Below are 26,952 nucleotides of genomic sequence, written 5' to 3' on the forward strand. Positions count from 1 at the left end.
TCTGGACCTCGCTGCCGCGCCGACCCCCACTGGCCTGGTGAGCGCGGCGGCCCCTCCCTTCCGGGTCCCTGCGCCTCCTCCTCTCCCGCTGTGTCGCGGGAGGCCCTTCTGCTCCAGTCTCCTGGGTCCCGGGGCGCCGCAGCCTGCAGCCCTAAGCCGGGCCCGGGAGGTGGGAGGGGAAGTGAGCGTGACCTTGGCTCCGCCTTTGTTTGGCCGAGGCGTCCCCAAGGACCCCCAGCCCTTCGTGCGCATCCGACCCTGCGAGTGCAGTTCTTGTGAAGTGTTTTGCGTAAGGGAGCGAAGCTTTTAACGGTGGGGTTTCAGGCATCAGCTTGAGTTCTCCAACCCAAAGACTACAGACTGTCCACGCCTTTCGTGGCCTGAGGAGGGGCCTGCTGCTCTTCGCCTTCGCTAGGAGCCCTGGCTGCGGAGAGCAGCGCTGGGGATGGGGATGGTCTAGCGTTATGTGCTTGGTGGGACAGGCAGGCAGCTTCGAAGTCTCAGGATCTCGTAGTGGAGGCAGGGGGCAGGGCCTTTATAGACGGTTTTAACCGCGGTTTCCGCTCACAGATGGGGAGACTGAGGCCCTGAGGGAGGCAAGACTGACCTGAGGTGGCAGCCAGCCTGGGAAGTGCTTCTCCTTCCCTCAGGGAAATGTGGGGGGATGGGGTGACCCTGAGGTCCCAGCAGGGTGCCATGATGCCCCTCCACCATGGGCCCTAACCCATCCCTGCGTCCCCTGCCCATATATCCTGTAGCATATTGGAACAGGCCCCTTTTACCTTTGTGCTTTTCCCACCTCTGACCTTTAGCTCAGGCCCTCCATCTCTGCCAAGGAAATAAGCACACCCCCTCCCTACCCTGCTTCCTACCTCAGAGTCTGCTTCCGTGGCCGCCTCTTGGGTTCAGTAAACTAGAGGTGGGGTTTATTCCTGAGAAAAGCCCACCCAGTTCCCAGAACTTGGGGCCATGGTAGGCCTGCAGGAGCACGAGTCCAGGCTCTGCTGCTGCCCAGCTTCAAGGTCTTGGGATCTCTACAGTGGGCGTATTGCAGAGCAGCCCAGATAGGGCCTTGCGTGTGGGAGACTTAGTGGCCAGGGATGTCTGTCGTTGTTATGCTTCTGAGGGTGGCGGTGGGGATGGTACTGACTTTATCTCCAGAGAGGAGACCACTAAGAGCTGCCCAGAGCAACCTGCCTGTTAGTCCACTGGGGGCTGGGCTGGTCAGTGGGTGTGCACGGTGCCTGGCCCTAACTCTTCCCTTTCACCTGTGTAGGCAGGACCTGGCAGGGCAGGCTTGGGCTTTGGCTCCAGATACTAAGGTTGACTCTGTCCCCAGCCCTCTAGGGCTCCTGAGTCCTCAGGCCCTGCTGGGATTGGGGCAGGGGGGGCTGGCTGGCTGTCCTTCTGTCAGGCTGGGTGAAGGCCACAGCAGTGTCCAGCGGCTGCCCAGATTATTCAGTGTTTCTGAAACACAGTGTTCCTGCACCAGGCCAGGCTGGACACAGCCAGGCTTGTCACTACCCCCCGAGCCATTCCATTCCCCTGCAGGGGTGGGTGCCAGCAGAGAGAGCAGCTCTGGCTGCAGCCGTTGGAAGGAGCATTGGCATTAAGAGAAATCTGTGTTTACATCATGACTCTGCAGTGAGGAGGGCACAGGCTCTGGAACCACAGAGCCCTACCACTCACCAGCTTAGCCTCTCTGTGCCTCAGTTTCCCTATTTGTAAAATGGTGCTAATCCAAGTGCCCACCTCTTGAGATTGTTGAGAGGGTTAGATGAGCACAGTGCCTGCCCCTGAATCAGTGCTGACTAATTGTGCTCTTATTTTTATTCCCTCAATGGATGATCTTGGTGTCTGGTTTTCTTTGCCTTAGGATGGGGATGTTAGAGTCTCTCCATTGGGTTGTTTAGATTCTTCTGACATTCCAGGCCAGTATCTCCTGGGCTCTATGGCCATCTGGGGTGGGGGGGGGGGCAGCAACCCTGTATTTGCCCAGGTCTCAGGGACCATCAGAGGGAGAGCAGGGGTTGGGATCCAGGCCCTCTGACCCCAGAACTCAGACCTTGAGTCCCCACCCAGCACCTGGAGAGGTGCCACTCCAGGAAGAGCCAGCCCCTAGCAGCCCTCAGTAGGGCCTGGTGTCACTGGCTGGTGGGACATGCAGCTGAGCACGTGGAAAGGAAGCTTGGGGCACTTGAGGCTCAGGTTCCAGCTGAACCCACCTCCTTCCTCCCTGCAGTGTAATATATTTTTGCTTTTTAATTTTCCTCTGTTCAGACTTCCTGCTGGTTGCCCTGAGGAGCCCACTGTCCCTCGCTCAAGGAGACCGCCTCCCTGCTCTTTGCCTCATGTAAGTCTGGAGGGAAAGAGGGAGCAGGTGGGCTAGGAGGGCTGTGCCTTGCCCTGCCTTGGGGCCTTGACCCTTTGTAGAATAGAAGGTCCAGCCAGCTGGTTCCGGTGACTTGTTTGAGCTGGGGCGGGGCATGTGCCCTGTGAGCTGGGCATATCTGGCCCCAGGAGCATTGACTCAGGGCCAGGCCCAGGCCCAGGCCGAAAGGCACACTTTCTGGGACTGAGTTATGCGGGGGGAAGCAGGCCCTCCTGCCTGCATGGCCCCTGGTGGGGTGGGCCTGGTGCTGCACCCTACTCACAGGCTGGGATTCTCTGGGCAGAAGGGCGTTAGCAAGTATTCAGGGGGAGCTGTCTGTGTCCAGGCAATGCTGGGGAAGAGGAGGGGGCTCTGCTTACAGCTGTGTTGGGGGGTGATGTAGAGGAACAGAGGTTCTAAGAGGAGCCTCTTATCCGAGAACCTCTGTCTTCTGGGGGGAGGAGGAAGCCCCTCCCCCCCCACCTCCCCATATGTACACACGGACTCCTGAAAGCCCACTGTTCGGGTATTTTCCCTGGGAAAGAGCAGGTGAGATTGCGGGGGTGAGATGAGCTCCAGGTTCTTTTTCCTCTCCATCCTGAGTGGGCTTCTAGCCTGTATGTACCCCCTGAGCTGTTAGCTGTCCTGAGTGTAAGCTCTGGGCAGGGTATGGGAGCCAAAGAGGGCAGCTGCAGCTGGGAGCTTGGCTGGGCAAGGCGCCTGCCTCTGGTCTGCCCTCCACTGTCCCCCAGTGCCCTTCCCTTCTCTGAGCCTCAGTCGTCCCCGATGTGAAGTGGGGCCATTGAGGCCCGTGTCATTGGCCTTCTGGCCTGGGAGGACATGCTGGGCCTATACTGCAGTCAGGGAAAGTCACTGGTCCCTTTTGGTCACAATGACTAGAGACCCAGCAGTGCCATGGGCCTCGAGATAGTGCAGCTCAGCCAGACCCCTTCCGGCCTTTTCCTGACCGGGCATGGAGCACCCAGTCCCTGGAGGACTCCGCTGCCTGAGTTCCGGGGTGTTCAGGTGGCCTGGCTGACTGTCCCTCTCACCTCTGTCTCGTCACTGCCTAGCCCAGGGCCACCTGCCCAGTAGGCCCAGCAAATGCCATATGAGTGGATGAGTGGCTGCCAGAGCCTCCGTCCATCCCAGCCCTGTGGTTTATGTCTCTCCCTCGTTGCCTGTGTCCAGAATGAGTCAGCTGAGGCTGCTGCCATCCCGGCTTGGGGCACAGGCCTCGAGGCTCCTGGCCACGCATGGCGTCCAAAGGTTCAGCTGGTACAGCAGGTCGTCTGGGCCACCGGCCACCTTCCCAAACAGCAAAGTTGGAGGCGGCTCCAGTTACATGGAGGAGATGTACTTCGCCTGGTTGGAAAACCCCCAGAGTGTCCACAAGGTTGGCACCCCAACCCTGCCCTCTGTGTAGGAGAGAAGGTCCTGGGGCTGGGCCGTGGAGAGGGGCTTGGGGAGAAGCAACTTGCCTGCTGTGTGACCCCGGGCAGGTTTCTTTGTCTCTCAGGTCTTCCATCATCTTTGTGAAAGAGCTTGGTTCTCATATTGGGTGAGGAGAGTCCATTGCTATCCTGTTGCTGGACCAGCCAGTGGGTAGTGGTCTGGCTTGAGAAGCCCTGATAATGCCCTGCTCAGTCACACCTGGTCTGAGACCTGTCCCTGCCCCCTTTGTCATGCAGTGCCGTCTCCAGATGGCCTCTTGTTATATAGTTAGGAGCATAAGTGTTTACATATATACTAAGCTGATAAAATAAGTACCTACTGATGGTAAAAAAAAAAAAATCAAAATCAGATGCCAGGGCAAAAGTGAAAAGCATAGCTGCTCTCTCTCCTTCACTCACATGCCTCAGAGGAAAGTAATATGTTCACATGATCCAAAAACAAAAAGTATTAAGTTCTACAGTGAAAAGCCTTCCTCCCATTCCATCCTCTATCTGCTCAGCTCCTACCTGTCTGTTCCCCAGTCTATTTTTAATTTCTTCTGTATCCATTCAGATAAACTTATTGCAAACATAACTCTGGATTCTCCCCCTTTACAGAAAAAGTAACATGTAACATCCACTGTTTTGCCCCAGGCTTTTTTCACTCAGCATACATCTCCAAGATTTTCCATGTCAGTACCTCAAGAGCCTCATTTTTCTTTTTCCCAGCTGTATAGTATTCCACTGTTTGGATGGATGTTCCACATCCATCCCCAGGGACAGGCATCTGGCTCATTTCCAGTCTCTGGCTGTCATGACCGGTGCTGTACTGCATCATCTTGTACATTCATCCTCTTGCACGTGTGCAGCTAACTGTGGGATAAATTCCCCAAAGTGGAATTGTTGGGTTAGAGGGCATCTGTGTACATAATTTTGATGGGTGTTGCCAAATTGCTTTCCACAGGGCTTTTACCACCTTATTCTCCCACCAGTACTGTATGAGGGGCATAGAGGAAAGCACTTTTGTATGTGTTCTGCTAGAACATGGAGGTGCTGGTGCATGTGCCCATCTGCTTTTTGTTTCTGCACGAATAGTAGCAAAGCATACATCCTCTTCTGCTGTGTTCACTTTACAACATATCTTGGCAATATTCCACATCCACAATAATAAATGCATCTTTTTAAAAAAAGACTACATAATTTTCCAGAATCTAAATTTACCATCATTTATTTAACCAGTTTCCTATTGATCACTGCTTAGATTGTTTTTACGTTGTCATTTTTATAAACTGTCCTGCAGGGAACATCCTTGTACATGTAGGCACACCTCTCCAAGTACATCTATAGAATAAATTCCTGGCAGTGGAATTGCTGGTTCAAAAGATACATACATTGGAAATGTTGAGGGCCTGCCTGCCCTTACCCTCCACAGGGCTGCCTCCAACCCACAGTGTGTGAGGGCATGTTTCGCCTATGGATAGAAGCCCGTTTCATACCTAAAGCCCCTTGATCACAGCTTATAACCTCCCCCACCCACTACCAAGCTGGGTGCTGGAGAGATCCAGAATTTGGGTGGGGGCTCTGGGCTGATTGAGAAGGGTATTGTCGGCAGAGTCCTGGGAGGGCCCTGAGAGCTCTGGTGATGAAGGAAGACTGATGTGCCCTAGGGCCCCAGCCTGGGCCACCCCCCACTAATCCCAGGCCCTAACCTGGCTGTTTTCTTGCTTCTGCCCCTGCCCAGTCCTGGGACAGCTTCTTCCAGAAAGCCAGTGAGGAAGCCTCTTATGGCCCGGCTCAGCCCCGGCCCCTTTCTGTTGTCCCTGAGAGCAGGCCGGCAGTGTTGAGCCGGACCAAGACCAGTAAGCTGGTGGAGGACCACCTGGCTGTGCAGTCCCTGATCCGGGCCTACCAGGTGAGCGGCTGGGAGGGTACAGGCTCCTGGGGTGTGGCCAGGTGCTGATGGCAAGAAGACTAGCTCAGCTCCAGCGTCAGTTCAGAGAGCTGTTCTCCAAGTCCTCTCTTGGTGGCTCTGGCCCCTCCTCCTGCTCTTTACTCACATTACCATTCACATCACTTACCACCCCCTGTATTTTTTGTGTGAAGTGGTTTCTTTGTGGTCTTTCTCATGGAGTGTTATCTGTCTCCCACACCACTCTGCCCCAGAACCTGGAGAAGTACTTAGTGATCAGTTTCAGTGAGTGTTGAATGAAAGGTGAGTAGATTGCCCCTTGTTAATGTCTGTTTTCTCCTCTTGACTGAGCATTCCAAGAGGACAGGGGCTGATGTCCAGCAGGTGCTTAATTAGTGTTTGTGGAATGAATGAATAGTTCATTAAGCAGCTCTCCCCCATCAGCTGCTCTGTCCTGGAGACTTAGGCTCCCCTCTGCTGGGTTCCCAGGCTGGGCCCTTGCTATGTCAAAGAGTCCTGATGACGTTTCCTATTCTTGGTCTTGACCGAACAGGACTAATTGGAGGGCTGTTCTGGGTGTTCACTCCATAAAAATGTAATCATTTGGGATCTGTCTGGGAATCCGTGGCAGGAGGTATTTCATAAGAGAAACTTGTCTTGAAGACATGCAGAAGGAAGGGTAGGGGCATCCTGGGGTCCTTGGCAGAGACTCCGTGGGAGGGTGCAGCAAGCCGCTGCAGGAACTCTGGGGAGAGGGAGGCCTTAGCAAATGGAAATGGCGCCTTGCCTCTGAATGACGCACTCTGTGTGGGATGGCAGCTGCCCGCCCAGCTGTGCTGGGGCGGAAGAGGAAAGGTGCACAGGACTGGGCTCCCTCACTGGCCTCAGGACCCACGGATCGTGGGCCACCTGTGGGTAAACAGCAGTGATTGTAATTATGTTTTTCTTGGCTGGCTGAAAGAGGCAGAAAGTGATCTGACCGTTGACTTTGAAAAAGGACAAGGAACATAAAACTCTGTATGAAATACAGGGTAGCATTCACAGTACGGCCTGGGCCTTATCTTCTATATACAATCCCAGCTCTGCAGCAGCTCTTTGTTCTTTCACTGGCCAAGACCAAAGCACTAGGGTCCTTCCAGCAGGATGGTCTCTGGATTCAGGAATGTTACTCCGTACTTGCATGATAAAAATCTGCCTGGTACTGAGCACCTACTGGGTGGGCTGTAGCCCCTCACAGGTCACTTGGAGGCTGAGCTCTGGTTTGACTCATCTGTACATAGTACTGAAAAAAACCCCAGGCTGCTTCTTATGCATGTTTTCAAGCATATAATAGGTAGAAGAATTATGTAGTGAACCCCCATCAATACAGGGCCAGTCTTGATTCATCTTACCCACCTCTGGCTCCACCCATAGGCCACTGATTATTTTGAAGCAAATCCCAGACTTCATATCATTTCATTCATTGAACGTTTCAGCATGTATTTCCAGAGGTAAAGCCTCCTTTAAAAATATTCAAATATACCATGATAGTATTATCACACCTAAAAATAGTAATAATCCTTAATGTCATCAAATACCCAGTTGGTATTCATGTTTGCCTGTTTGTCCTAGGATTTCTTTTTACTGCTTGTTTGAATCAGGATCCAAATAAAGCCACAGGTTGTGATATGTTGACATGGCTTTTCAGTCTCTTGTACTCTGCGGGTTCCTCTCGATTTCTTTTTGTGTTTCTTGCTTTGTGTGTGTGTGTGTGTGTTTGTGTGTGTGTGTGTGTGTGTGTGTGTGTATAAGAAACCAGGTTGTTTGTCCTATAGCATTTTCTCGAGTCTGGATTTTGCTGATTGCATCCTCATGGTGTCACTTCATCTGTCCCTTTGTCCCATGTAATTTCTGTAAATTGGTAGTTAGATCTAAATGCTTGATCCAACATAGATTTGATTTTTTCTGTTGTTGCAAAATCAGCTTCCTGGTGGTGATGGGCACTTCATCAGTTAGCAGCTAAGGATAATTATTTCCTGGACACATTAAGTCATTGGGAGTGGTAAAAGTGGTGATATTCTAATTCTTTCTTTCTTTGTTTATTACCTGAAATACTTCTATTGTGAGAACCTTCCCTTTGTCAGCTCTGTTTATCCTGAGGTACAAATTGTATAGGGAGGGCAGGATCAGTGCTTGATTTTTCCTTTTGTTGATGGATTTTCAAAATTATGACATGGTTTCCTAGCATCCTCCAAAGACAGCCAATAAAGGTTTTTCTTCTTTTTCATAGTGTGATATGAATGCATGAATTTAAACATATTTAATGAGTTTCAGTCTGCTATAGATATTATCCTTTTTGTTGCTCAAAATATGTCCTTATTCCCAGCCCCAGTAGTGTTTGAGTACCCCTTTGCTATCTGGTAGGACAAGATGCTTTGAGCTCATCTCGCACATTTCTGTCCAGCCAGTTCTCCAGGGAGTGAGGGAGTATTTACTGCTATTGGTTTGGTCATGACTTCTGGGTTCTTTTGATGGTTAGAGCCAGGAAATATGTATTTTTTTAGAGATACCATACTTAATGGGTTTATACTGATGCTTCTATATACATCAAATATAGGACTTAGTGTTTGTCCTTGACCTCATCAGTCTTATGTCACCATCTCCTTTTAAAGATACCAAAAATAGAGATTCTCAAAGACAGCAATACAATGACTTACTTGATTTTCCCACAATCCACACATGACAGTCTGAGAATACAATTCTAGTACTACCACTGCTGATTGGTACTATAAATGAATTTATGATCTTTTTATTCCTGCAGTTCTGTTTGTCTTTGGGGAATATTCTGTTAGTCAGTTGGAATAGTTCCTCTCTATGTAGTTATGCCACCAAATGGATGCACTAATTCATTTGTTTTGTCTTACTTTCAATTTTTAAAACTTAATTTTGTTTTATAGTGGTATAAAATATTTATAAGATTCCAAAGGCAAATGGTCAATGCAAGATATATTCTTAAAAGTCTAGCTTCTAGCCCTGCTGCTCTGCCCTATTTTGTCCTTTCCCCGTAGGTAATAATTTTCCTTATTTTATAGTTTTCTTATTTTACTGTATATTGTTCTAATGCATATATTTATTTGTAGACATGCAAATATATACAAATATATGCAAATGCATGTGTTTACTTTTCTCTTCCCTTTCTTAGATAATGGGTAGTTTACCACACACACTTTTCTGTAATTTGCTTTTTTGCTTAATAATAGTTTGTGGAGATGACCTCATAGTAGCAGTTAGGAATTTTCCTCATTCCTTTTAGCAGCTCTGTAGTATCCCCTGTGTGGACTTCCCATATCCATTTGCCAGTCTCCTGTTGATGGACATTTGGGAAGTTTTTAGAATTTTGCAATTACTAATAGTACCGTAGTAACCACTTTTGTGTATGCATTCTTTCCTGTTTTTGAAAGCTGCATATTGTGCTTTTAAACAGAGTTGAGCTCCTGCCACCTTAGTGGCTATGGTGGGGCCTCCTAGGCAACTATTCAGTGGCTGGGTGCTGGAGATATGTGGAAACTTGAAATTCTGAAGGGGGATTTGAGGGGCCAGGGCCCAGAATCTCAGTCTTGGTGAGGGTCTGTCCAGCTGCGTTCCAGCTCCGCCCCGACCCTTTCTCCTTCTCCAGATCCGTGGCCACCATGTGGCCCAACTGGACCCCCTGGGCATTCTGGATGCAGACCTGGACTCCTTTGTGCCCTCAGACTTAATCACCACCATTGATAAATTGGGTGAGTCGGTACCCTTTCCTGTTGCCCTGGCGACGCCAGAGCCAGCCGGTGCCTGTGCCCAGTGAGGGGCTCTGAGCCTACAGTGCCTCTGGGTCTTGGGTTTCAGCAAGCAGCCTGGGAGGCTTTCTTCTGACCCTTGCCCAGCTATGCATGGTGTCCCTGCAAGGGAGGTCTCCTCATCTTCCCTAGCTGGTGTGCCACGCTCAGCAAGCTTGAGACACCTGTCCAGGCCCACCCTTATGGCGGCAAGCTAGGCTCTGACTCATGCCCTGTGCCCTGCAGACAGAGGGCCTTTGAGCTTTAGGCTGGACATGGCGGGAGGGTCCTGGGGGCACTGTTGGGAGGTCTGGGGATACAGCTGGGCCCCACCTGGGCCTGACCTCCCTCTCTCCTCTCTGCTGCCGGGGCTCTGCCGTGTGTGCCTCCTAGCCTTCTACGACCTGCGGGAGGCTGACCTGGATAAGGAGTTCCAGCTGCCGACAACTACCTTTATTGGAGGCTCTGAAAACACCCTTTCTCTGCGGGAGATCATTCGGCGCCTGGAGGTGAGCACAGGCAGGTGTGTCGGGCACAGCTGATGAAGCTCTGTGGCGTGCGATAGAGGGAGGGAGGGAGGGCGCTGCCTTTTCTGTTCCAGATCCCAAGGCGGTCGGTCTTCTTCTTGGTTCCTCGTGGAGTGCTCCCCTTTCCCCCAGAACACATACTGCCAGCACATCGGTCTGGAGTTCATGTTCATCAATGACGTGGAGCAGTGTCAGTGGATCCGGCAGAAGTTCGAGACGCCTGGCGTGATGCAGTTCTCCAGCGAGGAGAAGCGGACCCTGCTGGCCCGGCTGGTGCGCTCTATGAGGTCAGGCTCCCAGCACCACCCCGGGCAGCCTGAGTGGCTGGGGGGCCTGCTCCAGGGCTGTATGAAACGTCCCAGGCCCTGGCTAAGAAACTAGGAGGGTGCCTGGTAAGGGAAGGCAGGGCTGGATGGTGCTCCAGGAGAACATGACACCGAACGAGGGTGGAAGTGGCAGAAAGATGTCCCTGTGTGGAGTGAGTGTAGCAGCACCTTCCTGCAGGTGGGGCACTGCCTGGCTCTGCCCCTGAACTTCTCTGAAGCTGGGTCTGCCCAGGGCTGCGGGGGCCTGGGGGAGCCCCTGGCCCAGCTGCTAGGAGTAAAGTGGCTCCCTGAGCAGTGACGTGTGGGCTGGAATTTGAGTTGAGCCGTGAGGCATCTTTGGGGCATGATGAGAGAGCCCCAGGGCATGTGTGTGCCGGAGGGCAGTGGGCTGGGAGCAGGGGAATGGCTAGTTGGAGCAGTGTGACTGGAAGGGGAGGAGAGGGTGGTAACTGGGAATGGATGGAGCCAGAGGTCTGCTTATGGTGGGAGGACCCTCAGCCTCCCCGCCCCGACCTATGCGCCTTGCTGGTAGGAGCATCATGGTGTCTGTGCCAGGTCCTGGACTGTGCAGAGGGAGGTGACTTGGCAGCTTCCTGTGTCCTGGCATCCTGCTCCGAGCCCTCATGAACAGCCCCCAGGAGCCCAGCCTCTCCATCCTTCCCCATCTCTCCCCAAGCAGGTTTGAAGACTTCCTGGCCCGGAAGTGGTCCTCGGAGAAGCGGTTTGGCCTGGAGGGCTGTGAGGTCATGATTCCTGCCCTCAAGACCATCATCGACAAATCCAGCGAGATGGGGATCGAGAATGTCATCCTGGGGATGCCACACAGGTGGGCCCTTCTCCTCCCTGCCTCAGCTTTGTGCATTCTCCTTCAGGCCCAGCAAGCTGAGGTGGATAGGCTTTGAAAATCAGAGCAGGGGTGTTGGTGGGACCTGGGGATAGAGGCAAAGTGGTCTAGAAAGTTATCAGAGGCCCTGGGCCCTGGGCCATCACAGAAAGCACGTGGCCAAAGCCACATGGAACCAGGCTCTCGTAAACTCAGTTTCTCTCTCACCATGTTGCTGTTGTCCCCAGGAGTATTGAGGTTACAGAAGAGGGGTATATCATGCTACTTGAGGTTCCTGTGGACAAGGAGATGCGGAGGGGCACATCCCAGGGAAGTGAGGGCAGAGCCTGGGCAGGTGGCCTCAGGTTCGCATCCCCTGGTGGGAGGTCTCTGGAGGTGAGCCGAGGGTCTCTTTCCCCGGCTGCGAGCTGGCCACACATTTCCCTGTGACCTTGATAAAGACTTGGAAGGCTGGTCTGGCCACTGGGCAGTTACCTCTGAGGTGGAGCCTGTGGGCTAATGAGGAGTACAGCCAAGGTGGCCACGGGTCCTGCTGAATGGGCTGGAAGAGGACGTGCTGAGCAGTCTGGGGGGCAAAGCCCCTTCATTTCCTGTGCCTGTTTCCAGCTGCTCACAGGTGGGCCAGCCCCGGACTGCATCAGCACCAGGGGCATCAGGATGCAGTGTGAGGAGGGTCCCCACCCTGTGGGCTGGCCTCCTGGGAGCCCGAACTTTGCCACACAGGCTCCGCGCTCTGGGGGTCCCAGAAATGCCTGGTGTCTGGTCAGAGGGTCGTGCAGAGCTGGCCCTGTGGTCTGAGGAGGCATGGGCACATGTGGCTTCAGTAGAACCGTGGGAGAGGATGGTGCTGGGCCGTCAGGCAGCTCTGGGACTGGGTGGTGGTGCTGGGCAGGCTCCTGGACTGAGGAGGGCTCCGGAGCAAGGGCTGCCCTCGGCCAGGCCTCCGTATTTGGGGAGGGGCCTTTGAGGCCGGAGTCTTTGCCCAGAGGGGCTGAGGATTGTTCATAGGGCTCCTGTGGTCCCACAGCCCTGCCGCCACAGAGCAGGAGAGGGGCCCGCTGGAAGAGCGCTGCCCTTCTGTCACTGGGCCGTGTGGGGCTGGAGGTCAGGGTGTGAGCAGGCCTGGGGCTGGCGTCCGCTGGTAGTGTATGGGGAGCGGGTTTGGAGTCATGTCCTGTGCCCCCATCAGGCTGGTGCCCACCCCTGAATAGATTGCCCCCGATGGGAAGTTCAGGCTGGACTGGAGAATCCCTGGGCCTGGCTGCTTTCCTCCCCCCACCCCTCAGTCCTCACTCAGCTCCTCTGGACAGGTCCTCTGGTGACTCCTGATCTTAGGGGCAGTCCAGTCCCCTCTTCCCTATGCTTATCACTTCCGTATCACTGGGCTGGGGTGGGGAGCCATGTGTGAGCAGCTGTGATTCGTTAGCAGCTTGGGGTCAAGGTGCTGGGTTGGGCTCAGCTTTTGGTTGGGGAGAGGGGTGAGTAGACACCCTGCCATGAGGCTGGGTGGCTCCCTGCTCGCGAGGGCCTCCTGAGTCTGAGTTGTAGGGGGGGATGCCTGCCTGCCCAGGGGGGCCGTCCAGCTGGATCCACTCACACGTCTTGTAGATTGAGGCGGGATGAGAGGGCGGGGCCTTCCAGCCCCGATGCTAATTCTGATAGGTCCCAGGTGGGCAGGGAGCATGGTAAGAGCCCTGCCCCCTCTGGCTCCAGGGGCAGGCTGAATGTGCTGGCCAACGTCATCCGCAAGGACCTGGAGCAGATCTTCTGCCAGTTTGACCCCAAGCTGGAGGCGGCGGATGAGGTGGGTGCCAGGCCAGGCCCCAGAGCCTCTGGAGAGCTGGGTATTTGGGAGGTGGACTGGAGAGGGCCTGGGCCAGGAGCTTGCAGGCTCAGACAGACCTTGAGGTGGACGGACATGCAGAAGAGTGGGAGAGAGGCTGGGGGTGTCTGTGTGAGGCCCCTAAGGTGTTTTGGAGCCAAGTGCTATGATCTCCAACAGCTGGGAGAGCCCTCAGGTAATCTGGGCTAACCTCCCTCTTTCCAGCTAGGGGGACTGAGGCCCAGAGAGGTGTGCAGGGAAGTGCCTGAAGTTATTCAGTTCAGCTCATGTGGCCATACCTCTGTGCCCAGGGTCCTGTCTACCTGCCCTGAAGGGCTGCCTCACTCACTTGTTTGACCAGCACAGCGTTGGGAGGTCAGGACGGTTTCCTGTGCCCACCGATGAGCAGAGAGAACATTCTTCTGCCCTCACCCCCTTCCTGGCACGTATACGTGTCATGTATGCCTCACACCCCACGCCTCTGCCCATGCTGGGCCCTCAGCCAGATGGCCTTCCTCTCTTCTGCTCTCTGCCTGTTTCCCAGCCCTGCCCGTCTTCCCTTCTAGTGACTTTCCTGGTCCTCCAGGCAGCAATCCTGTCTGTCCCTCCTCTGTGCCTCCTTTCCCAGCAGATCCGTCTCTACTCTGGCCTTCTCCATCGCGCGTACGTGCGTGTGTGTGTGTGTGTGTGTGTGTGTGTGTGTGTCTGTTTTCCCTTCCAGGCTGGTAGCAGGGTGATGGCAGGGACCTCATTCCCCAAGCCCCAGGGCTCAGCACAGGTGCATGGTTTGTTAAAATGAACCACATTAAATGACTGCTCCAAAATCATCTAGCACATTAGGCCAGAGCAGGACTAGAATCCACATCTGCTGGCTCCCAATCCAGAATCTTCCCGCCATCATGTTCATTTTGCTCAAGCACCTTCATCTTTCTGAGCCTCAGTTTGCTCTTCTGTAAAATGGGGATAAAAGTTCCTGCCCCCAGAATGGTTGTGAGGAATCAGAGACGACATGTGAGTAAACTGTAAAACCTGGCCAAAGGACACTTTAAACAAATTTACTTTTTTTTAATAGAAAAAGAAATGTGAGCATCGTTTGAAGAAAAGATTACACAATGAGAGTGTTTCCCTTCTGAGACCCCTTTCGTGCTCCCCATAGGCTCTGCTGTGGTCAGTTTTTGTGTTAAAGTGTGTACTTCCAGAAATGTTCCATGCAGTGCAAACACACATATGTGTCCAGTACAGCTTTATTTGTAAAAAGCCAGGGGAGCAGCTCATGATGCCGCTGGCCACCTTGCTGTTTTCACTTAATGAGCTGTCACTGTTTCAGAGCTGCACACAGAGCTCCCCGAGCTTCGAGTGCCCCTCCGGTTTCTGCTGTCTCCCGTTGATGAGCATTAGGTGGTGGAATGAGTGTCTTTGCACACATGTGTGCGTGCAGTTTTAGATGGTGTCCGAGAAATGCAGTGGCTGGAGCTGAGGAGGTAGGACTGAATTGCCCTCCAAAGAGCTTGCAGACAGCAGCGAGCCCACACGCTGTATGCGAGGGTCCCAGGCCTTACTCTGTCCAACCTTTCCATCTTTGCCAATGTGATAGGTCCAAAAGTCACTGCATTTGAACATATTTCTCTGTTTCGAATTTGAGCGTCTTTTCACATGTTTAAGTCATGGGTGCCTTTTTCTGTAAATTCCTTTTCCTGGCTTTTACTCATTTTTCTATGGGTTTTTTGGGCTTTATCTCACTGATTTGTAAAAGTGCCTTATGTATTGAAGGAGTTAGCCCTTTGCCTGCATTTGTCTGATAAATATTTTCCCAGCTTGATTTTTTTCCCCTAATACTGTGCATGGATCTTCTTCCCCCATGGCAAATATATTAGATTTTAGCTGTCTTATCCTTTATGGCTTCTGAGGTTTGTACATTGTTTAGGAAGACATTCCCTACTCCAAGATCATAAAGTATGTCATGTTTTCGCCTGATACTATGGCTTTGTCTGTTGCGTGTACATTTTTGGTTACTTTGGTGTAAGGAGTTAGGTACGGGTCCTGCTCCAGTGTGTGCCCAGAGGCCTAGCCCGTGGTCTCAATGCCACTTAAGAGCCGCCCTTCATTTCTGTGCCTTCACTGCTGCTGGCTGGCCCCTTCCTACGGGTGCCTTACCCCTTCCCCACTCTGCCATCATTAATGTGGAGAGCATGGTTGTTGATAATGTGGAGGGGCTCTGATAAGGGAGCCAAGGCCCAGGGAACCTGCCTCCCTTTCTTAGGCCAGCCTGGAGGGCAAGAAGGGCATTGTGCTGGGTTTGGGGGAAGGATGCAGGTGTGAGTCAGGGACAAAACAGCCTTCCCAGGGAGCAGAATCCAGGGAGTGTCCCAGCGCCACTGTAAGCTTGCATGTCTGGGATGGGGTTGGGGGGAGGTTCATCACAGGCCACCTCAACCTTCAGGGCTCTGGAGATGTCAAATATCACCTCGGCATGTACCACGAGAGGATCAACCGAGTCACAAACAGGAACATCACTCTGTCGCTCGTGGCCAACCCCTCCCACCTGGAAGCTGTGGACCCCGTGGTGCAGGGGAAGACGAAGGCAGAGCAGTTCTACCGCGGGGATGCTCAGGGCAAGAAGGTGAGCTTGCCTGGGCCCTGAGGTCCTGGGTTCTGAGGGGTGAGCTCCGAGGGGTAGGCTCTGAATCTCTGAAGTCCAGGAGCAGGGCTGGGCTGCATGGGCTGGGGCATGGGGGCCCCTCCTGGCTTATATCCTGTCCTGCAGGTCATGTCCGTCCTGGTCCATGGGGACGCCGCCTTCGCTGGCCAGGGTGTGGTCTATGAGACCTTCCACCTGAGTGACCTGCCCTCTTACACCACCAACGGTACCGTGCACGTCGTCGTCAACAACCAGGTGAGGGCCTGGGCTGTGTGCTGGGCCCTGTCAGTGTCATCCATCCCTAAATCCAGACAGCACTTTGAGGGGAGGAGTGAGGCGGTTCTGGGTTTAACCCCCCTGCTCTGCTACTTACCAGAGTGTGACTTCAGGCAAGATGCCTGATCTCTCAGCCTCGGTTTCCTGGTCTGTGGAACTGGGAGGTGTATACATCTGTCTGTGTCTGTCTCTGTCTCTGTGTCTCTCTGTCCTTCCCTCCGCAGCCCCCTCCCCCCATATTATATATGTGAGAAAGCAGTAAGGACAGAAGAAGATGGGTATAACCAGCACCTAGCACCGAGGCTGGACATGTAACTGGAAGCTGCCTTGAGCTCCATGTGACCCAGGCAGTCTTAGAACACAACTCTCACAGCCTTTGCTTTTAAAAAAGGTAGCTGTGGTTAATAACAGCTCTTCTTCTGAGCCTGTAAAGCCCTGGGTTGACTACCTTATTCGCATATTAAGTCATTTAACCTTCACAGTATAACCCTGTGAGGTAGGAATTTAATGAGCCCTTTTAATCGATGAGGAAACAGGCTTTGGGAATTAAGTACCTGGCCCAAGATTGTACAGTTAGTAACTGGTGAGACTGGGTTTTACCCCAACTTGCTCTCCCCACTCCCACTGTGTAAAAATGACTGCAGGAGAAAGAGCAGGCACAATTCCCCTGGTGTTACTGCCGTCCCCGTGGGACCCGCAGCTATGTCTGATTTCGAGGTCATCCACTGTTACCCCGTCATGTCCCCTGCACCTCCTGAGCACACCCGATGGACCTCGAGGCAAAGGCGCCCCTCCCCTGGCCCCCTGGCCCTCTGGTCTCCCAGGCGGCGGCTGCTGTCTAGCTCTCAGTGCCTCCTGCTTCTGCAGATCGGCTTCACCACGGACCCCAGGATGGCCCGCTCCTCACCATACCCCACCGACGTGGCCCGTGTGGTCAACGCGCCCATCTTCCATGTGAATGCAGACGACCCAGAGGCCGTGATATATGTGTGCAGTGTGGCGGCCGAGTGGAGGAACACCTTCAATAAAGACGTCGTGGTGGACCTGGTAGGTCTGGGGGACTGAGGTGGAGGTGCTCGGACTGTCCCTGCCGTGGCACGTGCGCCGGGTCTGCAACATCTTTGGTAGTCGGGGCTGAGCGGCAGGTTTAGAACCGCTGAGCACCATCTCTGCGGAGGCCTGGGGGTGGGGCGTTTGGCGATGGGTCGTAGTGGGGGCTGGTGAGGCCTCACGGGATGTGGCCTGCCAGGTGTGCCCCAGCTGTGCAGTGATTGTGCCAGCCACACCGCCTGGGCGCGGGGACCCACCCTCTGTCCCTGCAGGTCTGTTACCGCCGGCGTGGCCATAATGAGATGGACGAGCCCATGTTCACGCAGCCGCTCATGTACAAGCAGATCCACAGGCAGGTGCCTGTGCTGAAGAAGTATGCAGACAAGCTCATCGCCGAGGGCGCAGTGACCCTGCAGGAATTCGAGGTGGGCCCCGTCAGTGCCTGGGATCAGCCTTGCTGGAGCTGAGACCCTGAGGCAGTTGCTGATGTCACCAGCCCAGTGCTGGGCACTGGCGATTTATAGAAGTAGCCAGTATGGTCCTTGTCCCCAGTAGCCCCCAGGTATCAAGGGGGCAGAGGACCAAAGACATGTACAGCCTGTGGGATGCAGTGAATGCTGCAATGCATGGAAGCCCGTCCTCCGGCCAGAGTCCAGGAAGGCTTCCTGTAGGAGGTAGCCCTGAGCCGGGTTTGTCCCTGTAGTTATCTGTGGATGTGCTTGTCGTCCCGCCTTCAGGGAGCTCTCAGGGCAAGGACTATGAGTCTTTCCTGCATTCCCCGAAGTCCCTTGCTGAGTGGAATCACCTGAACTCTTTCCAGGATTCCCCTGCACTCTGGGACTTTTATCTCTGGCCTTAAGGTCCCTGTGGGCCAGTGGGCAGACAGTTCCTCTATAATGTGGTGAGAGGGACCAGGGTTTATTGAGTCTGGGTTGACTCAGCCTCTGGCTGCCCAGGGCATCGCTGCCTCAATCCAGGCCTTCACCCTGATTTCAGGAAGAAATCGCCAAATATGACCGGATCTGTGAGGAGGCGTTTGGCAGGTCCAAGGATAAAAAGATCCTGCATATAAAGCACTGGCTGGACTCCCCGTGGCCTGGTGAGTGAGCAGCGTGTGGCTGAGAGTGATTTGCCTGGGCCCTGGGCTCTGGCACTGGGACCAGGACTGGAGCGATCCTGAATGAGGGCAGTTGCTGCCCAGCCCAGAGGCTGCGGGCTTTGTCCCTGAGACCCCTGAGGCTGTGTGGGGCTGATTCCTGCAGGTGGGGTAGGCGGGAGTAGAGGGAGATAGCGTCGCCCTCAGGACACACGTGATGAGCTGCTTCCGGGAAAGGGCTGTGGGTCAGGGAGGGTGGACGGCAAAGAGGAGTGGGCCCTGGGGGAGGGGTGCTCAGCGGGCCTCTCTGGGGCGGAGCTAGATGGCTGTGACCCTGGGTCCAGGGAGGGGCCTCGCAGGCGCCGGAGGGGAGGATGTTGGGTGGGTGCTGTCAGCTGTCCCAGTTCCCCAGGATGGGCTCAGGGTTTGAGTGCCACTGGGGTTAAGGGAGAGGTGGGCCCCTGAGTCCTGGGGAGACAGCCTGGCCAGGGGAGCTGAGGCCCCACTGCCACACACAAGTCACAGAGCCTCTGCCCTCTCAGGCTTCTTCACTGTGGACGGGGAGCCCAAGAGCATGACATGCCCAGCCACGGGTATTCCAGAGGACATGCTGACCCACATTGGTGAAGTGGCCAGCTCTGTGCCCCTGGAGGACTTTCAGATCCACACGGGTGAGGTTGCTCTGCAGGCTCCAGCATGGGCCACTGTCCCAGACGTCGTGCCCCAAGGGAGATGGCATCAGGAGTCAGGGAGGCCTGGCCCTCATCTTGACTTGGTCTTGGGTAGATCAGCGGAGCCCTCAGTGCCTCCTTTGTGCCCCATGAGGTGCCTGTGTTAACAGCTCCTCTCAGGGTGAGCAGATGTGGGTACCACGCTCCCAGCTGGGTGCTGGTGACCAGGCTTCTGTGGGGCATCTTGTGTTTTCCCAGTGCCTTTGCCGGGGGCATCCCTGCATCAGGCAGAAGGAGAGCAGGGAAAGAAGGGCTTCCCATGGAGGGGGCGGTTGGGCCTAGAAAGTTGGGCGGCAAGAGTGCTGGGCTGGGTGGATGACAGAGGGCGACCCTGGGCTAGTAGGTGGTCACTGGCTGCGCCTCTTGGCCACGATGGTGGCCATCGTGGCCTCTGCTCAGGCAGCCTGGAGGGCCCCCGCGATGGTAGTGGGGCCCCTGTGCACCCTCTGAGCAGCCTGTGGGCGTTTCAAGAGGATTCCTCCACATGTGCGTGGAGGCCCAGGTGTCTTGGGGCACCGGCTCTGTGCAGTCACACGGGGTCTGTGTGGGTGTAGGGCTGATGGGAGCCCAGCCTGGGCCGGGTGCCTGGGCTCAGATCCAAGCACCTTCATAGCTATGTGATCGTGAGTAAATGACTTCCTTCTTCTGAGCCTGTCTTCTCATCTAGGGGTGGGAGAAGTTGGTACCTCTCCCGTGGGCTTGTGAGAAATGTCCCTGAATCAACGAATGCAGCGTATGCATGTGGCGGATGCTCGCCTAATGGTGCCTGCTCCTTCCTGCAGGGAGGGAGGCTGGTGGGGATGCAGGCTCAGGCCGGCCCGGTGTGTTGGCTGGAGTGGTGATGCTGGAGGAGGGGCCTCCTGCGTTCTGCCGGGGCCCTGCTCGGTGGGAGGGGTGTACACGGAGTGTATACACACCCGGCCCAGGTCCCAGGGACTACGGCTGTCCCAGATGGGGTGGCCAAGCCCCTGTGGCCCTCAGGCTGGCCCTCCCCTCCCGCAGGCCTCTCTCGCATCCTGCGGGGCCGTGCGGACATGACCAGGAAGAGGACAGTGGACTGGGCGCTGGCAGAGTACATGGCCTTTGGCTCCCTGCTCAAGGAAGGCATCCATGTGCGGCTCAGTGGGCAGGACGTGGAGAGGGGCACATTCAGGTGAGGGTGGGGGGCTCTGGGCCCTAGGCCCTATGGGCATTAGCCTTGTGCCTGGGGGGAGCTGAGAGCTCAGCTGTGCTGGGGTTCTCTCACAGTCGGCCCAGGGCCTCTGGAGTGGAGTGGCCCTTCCTTCTCTTCCTAGACCTTGTCTGGGAAGCCAAGGAGGTGTTCTCAGGTAACTCCATCAGCACGCTAGCCCCCACCCTTGGGCCAAGCTGTCTGAGGGCTGCTAGGCCTCCTCTCTGTCCCCACGGGGCCAGCGTGCAGAGCTGACTGCTTGGCCCAAGCTGTTGGTTGATGTCAGGCCTTGTGGTTATCTATGGTCCTCAAGATCCTTTGTTTCTCTTCTGTGAACTACTGTCAAGCCAGCTCCCCGCCACCATCTTGATTGTTCGCAGTTGGGTTTTGAGTCCAGATGAGGGACTTTACACTTGCCGGTTGTCCTCATTATGTTTCCTCTGTTTGGGACCCCAGATGTTTGGGATCTCAACTCTGTCTCTGCTATGTTAGTGAGTCCTGGAGGTGTGGCTTCCAGTATTCGACAGGCCATCTTTCCCACATCCCACTCCCTCATCACTGCTGGCCCTGCTCCAACCAGGGTACAGAGGGCCACTCCACTGCACCCTGAGTTGCATGTCAGTCCTCACAAGGCTTGGGGTTTGGCCAGGGGGGCCCCCCTTATGCACAGGAATTCCTGCCTCCTGTAAACCTGGACAGGGCAGGTGAAGGTGGTAAAGGGGCTGGCAGGATGGGCAGGGAGATGGTGCCCCTGGGGTGTGGCCTCCTAGGGTCTCAGGCTCCACCCAGCATTTGGGAGGTCGGCAAGGCAGGTCTCATCGGATCCCTCCTTAGGTGAGAAGCTGAGACTCTCATGCCTGTGCTCCAAGACCCCCAGGGCATGTGTGAGGGCACCAGTGGGAGGGGAGGCTGCCCGGAGGAGGGACCAGATCGCTCTGGCTTTCCACGGCCTTCTTGGTGTCGCCATCCTGTGGGACTTTGCCTGGTGTCCTGCTCAGTCTGCCCGCCTCCCATCCCTTCCTGATCTGTGTCTCTGCAGTCACCGGCACCACGTTCTCCATGACCAGGAAGTTGACCGGAGGACGTGCGTCCCCATGAACCACCTCTGGCCTGACCAGGCCCCCTACACTGTGTGCAACAGCTCCCTCTCGGAGTACGGAGTTCTGGGTGGGTCAGAACTCTGCCTGCAGGACGGGCGGGCCCTGAGATGCTTGGGGACCAGAGAGGGTCTTGCACCTCAGGGTGTCTGTTTTTGTTGTTTTGACCGTGGTCTGGGGCTGGGAGGGGCCGAAGAGGCTCAGAGGCCCCTGGGTGGACCTGAGTCCTCGGACAGCCCTGAGGGACAGTGGTTGGGCTGCCCCCACCTGAGGCCACATCAGAGATGAGGTCCTGTCCCATCTGGCCCCTCAGAGAGCCCAGATGGTGGGGGGGCACTCTGGCCTGGGTGGGAGCTCTGGATACCAGAGCCTGTCCCTGGGCAACAGTGGGCCCAGACAGAAAACCCCATCGAGTCCACTGAGTGCTGCTGCCACTGACCGGCCCTGAGCCTGGCCTGGCCACCTCCACGTTCCTGACCTCTGTCTTGCCCTCTGTGCCACCACACCCAGCAGCCCCGTCTCGAGGCCCCTCCCTAGACTCTGGTCTCCCCAGACTGCCCCCCTGCACTCTCCCTTGGCTTGACCTTTAGCTGGCCTGCTTCCTCCCTCCCCGCTTCCTCCCAGAAGCGGGAACCCCCCGAGACTGGACACCGCTTCTGGGGAGCTGCCTCTGGGGCTGTTCCTACCCATTCCCCTCAGCAGACCCGCCATATTTGGGGGGCCCCTTGGCAGATGGGCCCTGCCGCCTCCCCAGGGTGTCTTTGGAGTTGACTCCTGGCCTACATAAGGCTGAAGCTGGCTGTACTTGAGGTCAGGGCTGAGAGTGGCATCTCTGGGTGTGTTGTCGGCGGCCAGGAAGGGAGATCCTGGCCTTTGGGCGCCAAGGAGTCCCCGGGCGCTTCTGTCCTGCTGGGAGGGACGGGCGGGGCAGGCGGCACGTGGGAGGAAGGGCTGGGTCTGGCCGGAGCCACCACCACTTGGGGACCGCATGTGGTAGGCTCTGCCTCGGCGTCTCCCGTTTAGGCTTCGAGCTGGGCTACGCCATGGCCAGCCCCAACGCCCTGGTCCTCTGGGAGGCGCAGTTTGGTGACTTCCACAACACGGCCCAGTGCATCATCGACCAGTTCATCAGCACGGGCCAGGCCAAGTGGGTTCGGCACAATGGCGTCGTGCTGCTGCTGCCCCACGGCATGGAGGGCATGGTGAGGGCCGTGGGGGCGGGCCCTGGCCGGCCTGGGAGAGGGCGGCTAGACCCTTGGCCACTTGCAGAGTTGAGGGCGGGTATGTGCCTCCCAGTCCCCCGGAACCACATGGGTCTGCAGGGTGGGGCCTGCGTGGGTCTGTGTCACCGCTGCTGAAGTTGGCGACACTACTGTTCTAGCAGTAGATGGAACGGACATGCCTGAGTGCCTGCTTTGTGCCGGGCTCTGTTTAAAACCTTCTCTGCGTGTTAACTCCTCCAGTCCTTACAACAACTTAAGGAGGTGGGACCTGTTCCCACTTTCCAGATGAGGAAACTGGGGCACAGAGAGGTGGAGTAGCTTGCCTAAGGTCACACAGCTAGTAGCTGGAATTTGAACCTATGTTGTCGGGGGAACCACATGTGGGGGAGAAGGAGGATGTGCAGGCCCTCAGGGAAGGGAGGAGCAGAGCATCAGGAGATGCCACCCTGGTGGGTGTGTAGCCTGACCAGGTGGAGCGTGGGCAGGGCTGTGCTGGCTGCAGTGGATGGCCACAAGGACCCGCTCAGCTTGGACTGCTCATGCGGTCAGGGATTGATCAGTACTGCTCAGAGTCAGGTCTCCCTGTGCCGTGCACTTTACACGCCATGTATAATCCTGTGGCATCCTCACAGCTGGACCAGGCAGTCAGTTCTGTTCCCGTTTCATGTGCGAGGGAGAAGGCCTGTGACTGCCCATGGTCTTCCAGCTGTAAGGGTGGCTGGCATCTCACTGGGTGGAGCTTGAGTCAGGCTGGTTGCGGAGGGTTGGGCTGGCCTGGCTGGTGCCTGTGGCCATGGGTCCTTGGGGCATCCCCACTACGGGAGGAGCAGGTCACCCCGTCCCACGAAGAGCCAGCTTGGAGGGCAGTGCGGGGGTTCTTGCTGCTCTTATGGAGCAGAGCAGCCACGTGGGCAAGGGTAGGTGTAGCAGTCAGACCTGGGTTTGAATCTGTCCCTTTCTGGCTGAGTGACCTTGAGGTTGTTTCTTAATCTCTTTGTCCCTGGCCTTCTTCATCTCCATCACAGGGCTGCTTTCACAAGATGAGAGAATAATCTGTGTGGGGTCCGTAGAGCTATGTCTGGCACACCATGGGCACATAGTAAACAGTCACTGCTGTAGGTCAGAACGTTCTAGAGAAGAGCATCTTGGCCTTTTTGCTTTTTCCTTCTGCCCCACATGTTCACACATGGTGGCTCTGGCCGGACCCTCATCTGAGGGTACCTCCCTACTCTTGTCCCACATTCCTGGCGCTTTCCTGTGGTTGAGACTCCAGAGTGAGGGCATCTCCTCCAAGAAGCCCTTTAGTCTCTCCCCCAAGCCCAGGGTCCCCGTCCTGTGTGACAGATCCCCAATCCCCCCCAAACTCCGGCCAGCCTGGGCCATCTGGCATTTGCTTCCAGGGCCCGGAGCACTCCTCAGCCAGGCCCGAGAGGTTCCTGCAAATGAGCAATGACGACTCGGACGCCTACCCGGTGAGTGTTGCCCGCCCTCCCCCAGGACAGGACTGCACGCTGCTGTGCCCAGCAAGGCCAGGGTGTGGATGCCACAGGCAGGCCACCTCCCAGCTGCGCCCTGCCCCTCCAGGCGTTCACCCAGGACTTCGAGGTGAGGCAGCTCTACGACTGCAACTGGATAGTGGTCAACTGCTCCACGCCGGCCAGCTACTTCCACGTGCTGCGCCGCCAGATCCTGCTGCCCTTCCGCAAGCCGGTGAGCCACCCGCCCTGTTCGTCACCGTGACCGTACAGGGGCCAAGTGCAGGGCACCCTGGCCAAGCAGGGGCGGCTGGCAGCCGGGCACGTGTTTCCCTTCCAGCTGATCATCTTCACACCCAAATCTCTGCTGAGGCACCCAGAGGCCAAGTCCAGCTTTGACCAAATGGTATCTGGTATGTGCCTGGGCGTGTTGGGGAGGCGGCTGATGGGGGGCCTGGTGGCCCATGTGTGGCCTCTGCTCCCGGGACTCTTCCGTTCTTGCCTCTGTCTGTGGCTCTGTTGGCCCTGCAGCAGCTTCTGGCACGATCCCCACCAGCAGCTGGGTTGGGAGGTTGGTGCAGCGGCCAGATGGCTGAACCCACTTGTGTCACTTAACGCAGAGCACCAGGGCCAGAGGAGTGCACTGGGGCCCCGCAGCCTCCCAGCAGGGCCGGCCTGGCTGCGCCGGAAGAGCTTAGAGGCAGGACGCCTGGTAGAGGTCTGCTAGTTCATGGGACACTGAGTATCAGTCACTCATCCGTTGTTTTCTCTCATGAGCCAGACAGACATTTCTGGCCCTGGTGAGCCAGCGCCCCCTCCAAGAGCTCTCAGCCTCATTTAGCTGGGAGTCAGAGGTCAGATAAAGCACCCGAAGGACCAGGTTTTGGAATTGAGACGTGACCCAGTGGAGGATCAGGGAGGAGCAGGTGTGGGGCCCTGAGGCTTGGCAGAGCAGAGCTGTCTGGGAAAATGGTCCTGGGTTGTAGGCGGAGGGGCAGGGGCTGGCCAGGAGGACCTCAGTGGCATGGACAGGTGCTTGTTCTTCACGTGTGTGTGTGGGCATCCCCTCAGATGTGGCTGGTGGCTGAGCCAGCAGGGCAGAGCTCTGGCATTGGGCTGGACCGCCTGGGCTGAGTGCCTAGTACTGGTGGGCCCTGGCAGCCAGTGACCGTCTCTGCCTCAGTGTCCTCATCTGGGTTGCAGGGACTCTACAGTACCTTCCTCAGAGGTTTTTGTAGTACTTTTAGTTTGGCGGCTGGCACGTGGCATGAGCTCAGGAAGGAAAAATGGATGGCACTTGGGGATGGAGGCTGGGCTCTGGGGCTGAGAGAGGGAGGACTGTGCAAGGTTCGCCTTCCAGCTTGGTGACTGGGTGGATTGAGTGTGCCTGGGAGGTAGGCATGGCTGGATGGGGAGCAGGTTTGGGACAGTGACGCTGTCAGACGGGGATGTGGCATCACCTCTGTCCCCTTCAGGAGCTCTCCCCATCATCCCCAACCCTCCCCCCACCGCCCCATCACCTTATTGTTGATGCTCCCAAGGCTCTGCCCTTGGCTCCAGCCGCTGTCTCCACCCCTGTCCCTGTGACGTCTCAGAGTGTCCTCTGTCCGCTGCTCCATTGTTTGGCTCAAGAGGTTCCTATTGCAGCCACAGATCTAAATCTGGGGCTTGTCTTAGTGGCCAGGGAGAGCCTGGAGGTGCCAGGGATGTGGACCTGATTCCCAAGCTGCTCTGGCCCCTCTGGGAGCAGACGCCCCTGCCATGCCCTGTTGGTCCCCAGGGACCAGCTTCCAGAGGGTGATTCCTGAGGACGGGGCTGCGGCGCAGGCCCCCGGGCAGGTGCGGCGGCTCATCTTCTGCACGGGAAAGGTGTACTATGACCTGGTGAAGGAGCGGAGCAGCCAGGGCCTGGACCAGCACGTGGCCATCACACGCCTGGAGCAGGTGTGCCCGAGCCCCTCAACTGCTCAGAGTGACGAGCAAGGTCATATCGCCAGCCTCCTGGCTCTGGGCAGCGTGCCAGGGCTGGGGCCAGTGAGGGAAGCGGTGGCTGCTCTCCTGGGGGCCTGGCCGTGCGCGTGCCCCCCTCCCCCTAGCTATTCCCTTCTTTCTCCCTGTCTGTCCCAGATCTCTCCATTCCCCTTTGACCTGATCAAGCGAGAGGCAGAGAAGTACCCAGGCGCAGAGCTGGTGTGGTGCCAGGAGGAGCACAAGAACATGGGCTACTACGACTATATCAGCCCGCGCTTCATGACCATCCTGGGCCGAGCGCGGCCCATATGGTACAAGGCTGGGTGCAAGGGGTTGCCTGCCATTTACCCCGCACGTCTGCCAGGCCTGAGGCTCTGGGGGCTTGAGGCCCCATCCTGGCTCTGCCTACCCCATTTGCTGTGTGACCCAGCACTGGCCACTGCCCTTCTCTGGGCTGCATTGGAAACTGAGGAGTTGGGCCCCATAGTCCTTGCTGGCTCTGTGACTGTCAGTGACAGATCAGCTTCCCCATCAGGGATCCTCTCTAATACGGCCTTATGGAGGGGAAACCTTTGTGTTTGTTCTGCAGCCAGAACTGAACTAGAGAACCTCCTGCATGCCTCAAATCTCCTACCTTTGATCTTAGGCCAGTGACTTGGCCCCTTAGAACCTCAGGCTCTTGGTTTCTGCAGCTGGATTAGGCCCGGTGCAGTCCTGGGGTAGCAGCAGGGCCAGACTCAGCCCTCCCCTTAGCTTGACTCTCCTCCCCCAGGTATGTTGGCCGAGACCCAGCAGCTGCACCAGCCACAGGAAACAGGAACACTCACCTGGTGTCTCTGAAGAAGTTTCTGGATACTGCCTTCAATCTCCAGGCCTTTGAGGGCAAGACATTTTAGAGCCTGCCTGGGTCTTGCTGTGGGGTTGTTGAGGACACCGGGGACATGAGGGGCTGGCTGGCTCTTCTGCCCAGGAGAGGGACTGTCAGGGGCCCCAAGATAAAACATACCCATGCAGTGATTGAGGCCAAAGAGTAGGTACCGCTGGCTTCGGTATTATGCCACCTTGGGCCTTTGTGTTTATTTCAGAATCTCTTAGGGCTGAGAAAGCCAGAGGGGTCTGATAGATGGGCTGTAGTTGTAGAGTGTTTCCCCAGCCTCCCGGGTCTCTCTGGAGTGTTTGTGTGGCTTCTCTGTCTGTG

The 26,952-nt window shown here is 56.2% G+C and overlaps 1 protein-coding gene across 1 annotated transcript; it reads left to right on the forward strand.

Annotated features, from left to right (window-relative positions):
* Positions 1-26,650, forward strand: OGDHL (oxoglutarate dehydrogenase L). Its single transcript, XM_059899291.1, has 24 exons — positions 1-37; positions 2,281-2,353; positions 3,563-3,767; positions 5,546-5,716; positions 9,369-9,471; positions 9,901-10,016; positions 10,167-10,321; positions 11,040-11,186; positions 12,918-13,008; positions 15,467-15,646; positions 15,791-15,919; positions 16,808-16,987; positions 17,263-17,415; positions 17,987-18,089; positions 18,629-18,757; positions 19,820-19,970; positions 21,028-21,155; positions 22,109-22,287; positions 23,709-23,780; positions 23,893-24,018; positions 24,124-24,196; positions 25,564-25,727; positions 25,911-26,065; positions 26,527-26,650. The coding sequence occupies exons 3-24, from the start codon at positions 3,564-3,566 to the stop codon at positions 26,648-26,650; spliced, it is 3,033 nt and encodes a 1,010-aa protein (XP_059755274.1). The 5' UTR covers positions 1-37; positions 2,281-2,353; position 3,563.
* Positions 26,651-26,952: the final 302 nt, after the last annotated feature.

The sequence above is a fragment of the Balaenoptera ricei genome, chromosome 16 (genome assembly GCF_028023285.1).
Source record: "Balaenoptera ricei isolate mBalRic1 chromosome 16, mBalRic1.hap2, whole genome shotgun sequence".
Classification (NCBI taxonomy): domain Eukaryota; kingdom Metazoa; phylum Chordata; class Mammalia; order Artiodactyla; family Balaenopteridae; genus Balaenoptera; species Balaenoptera ricei.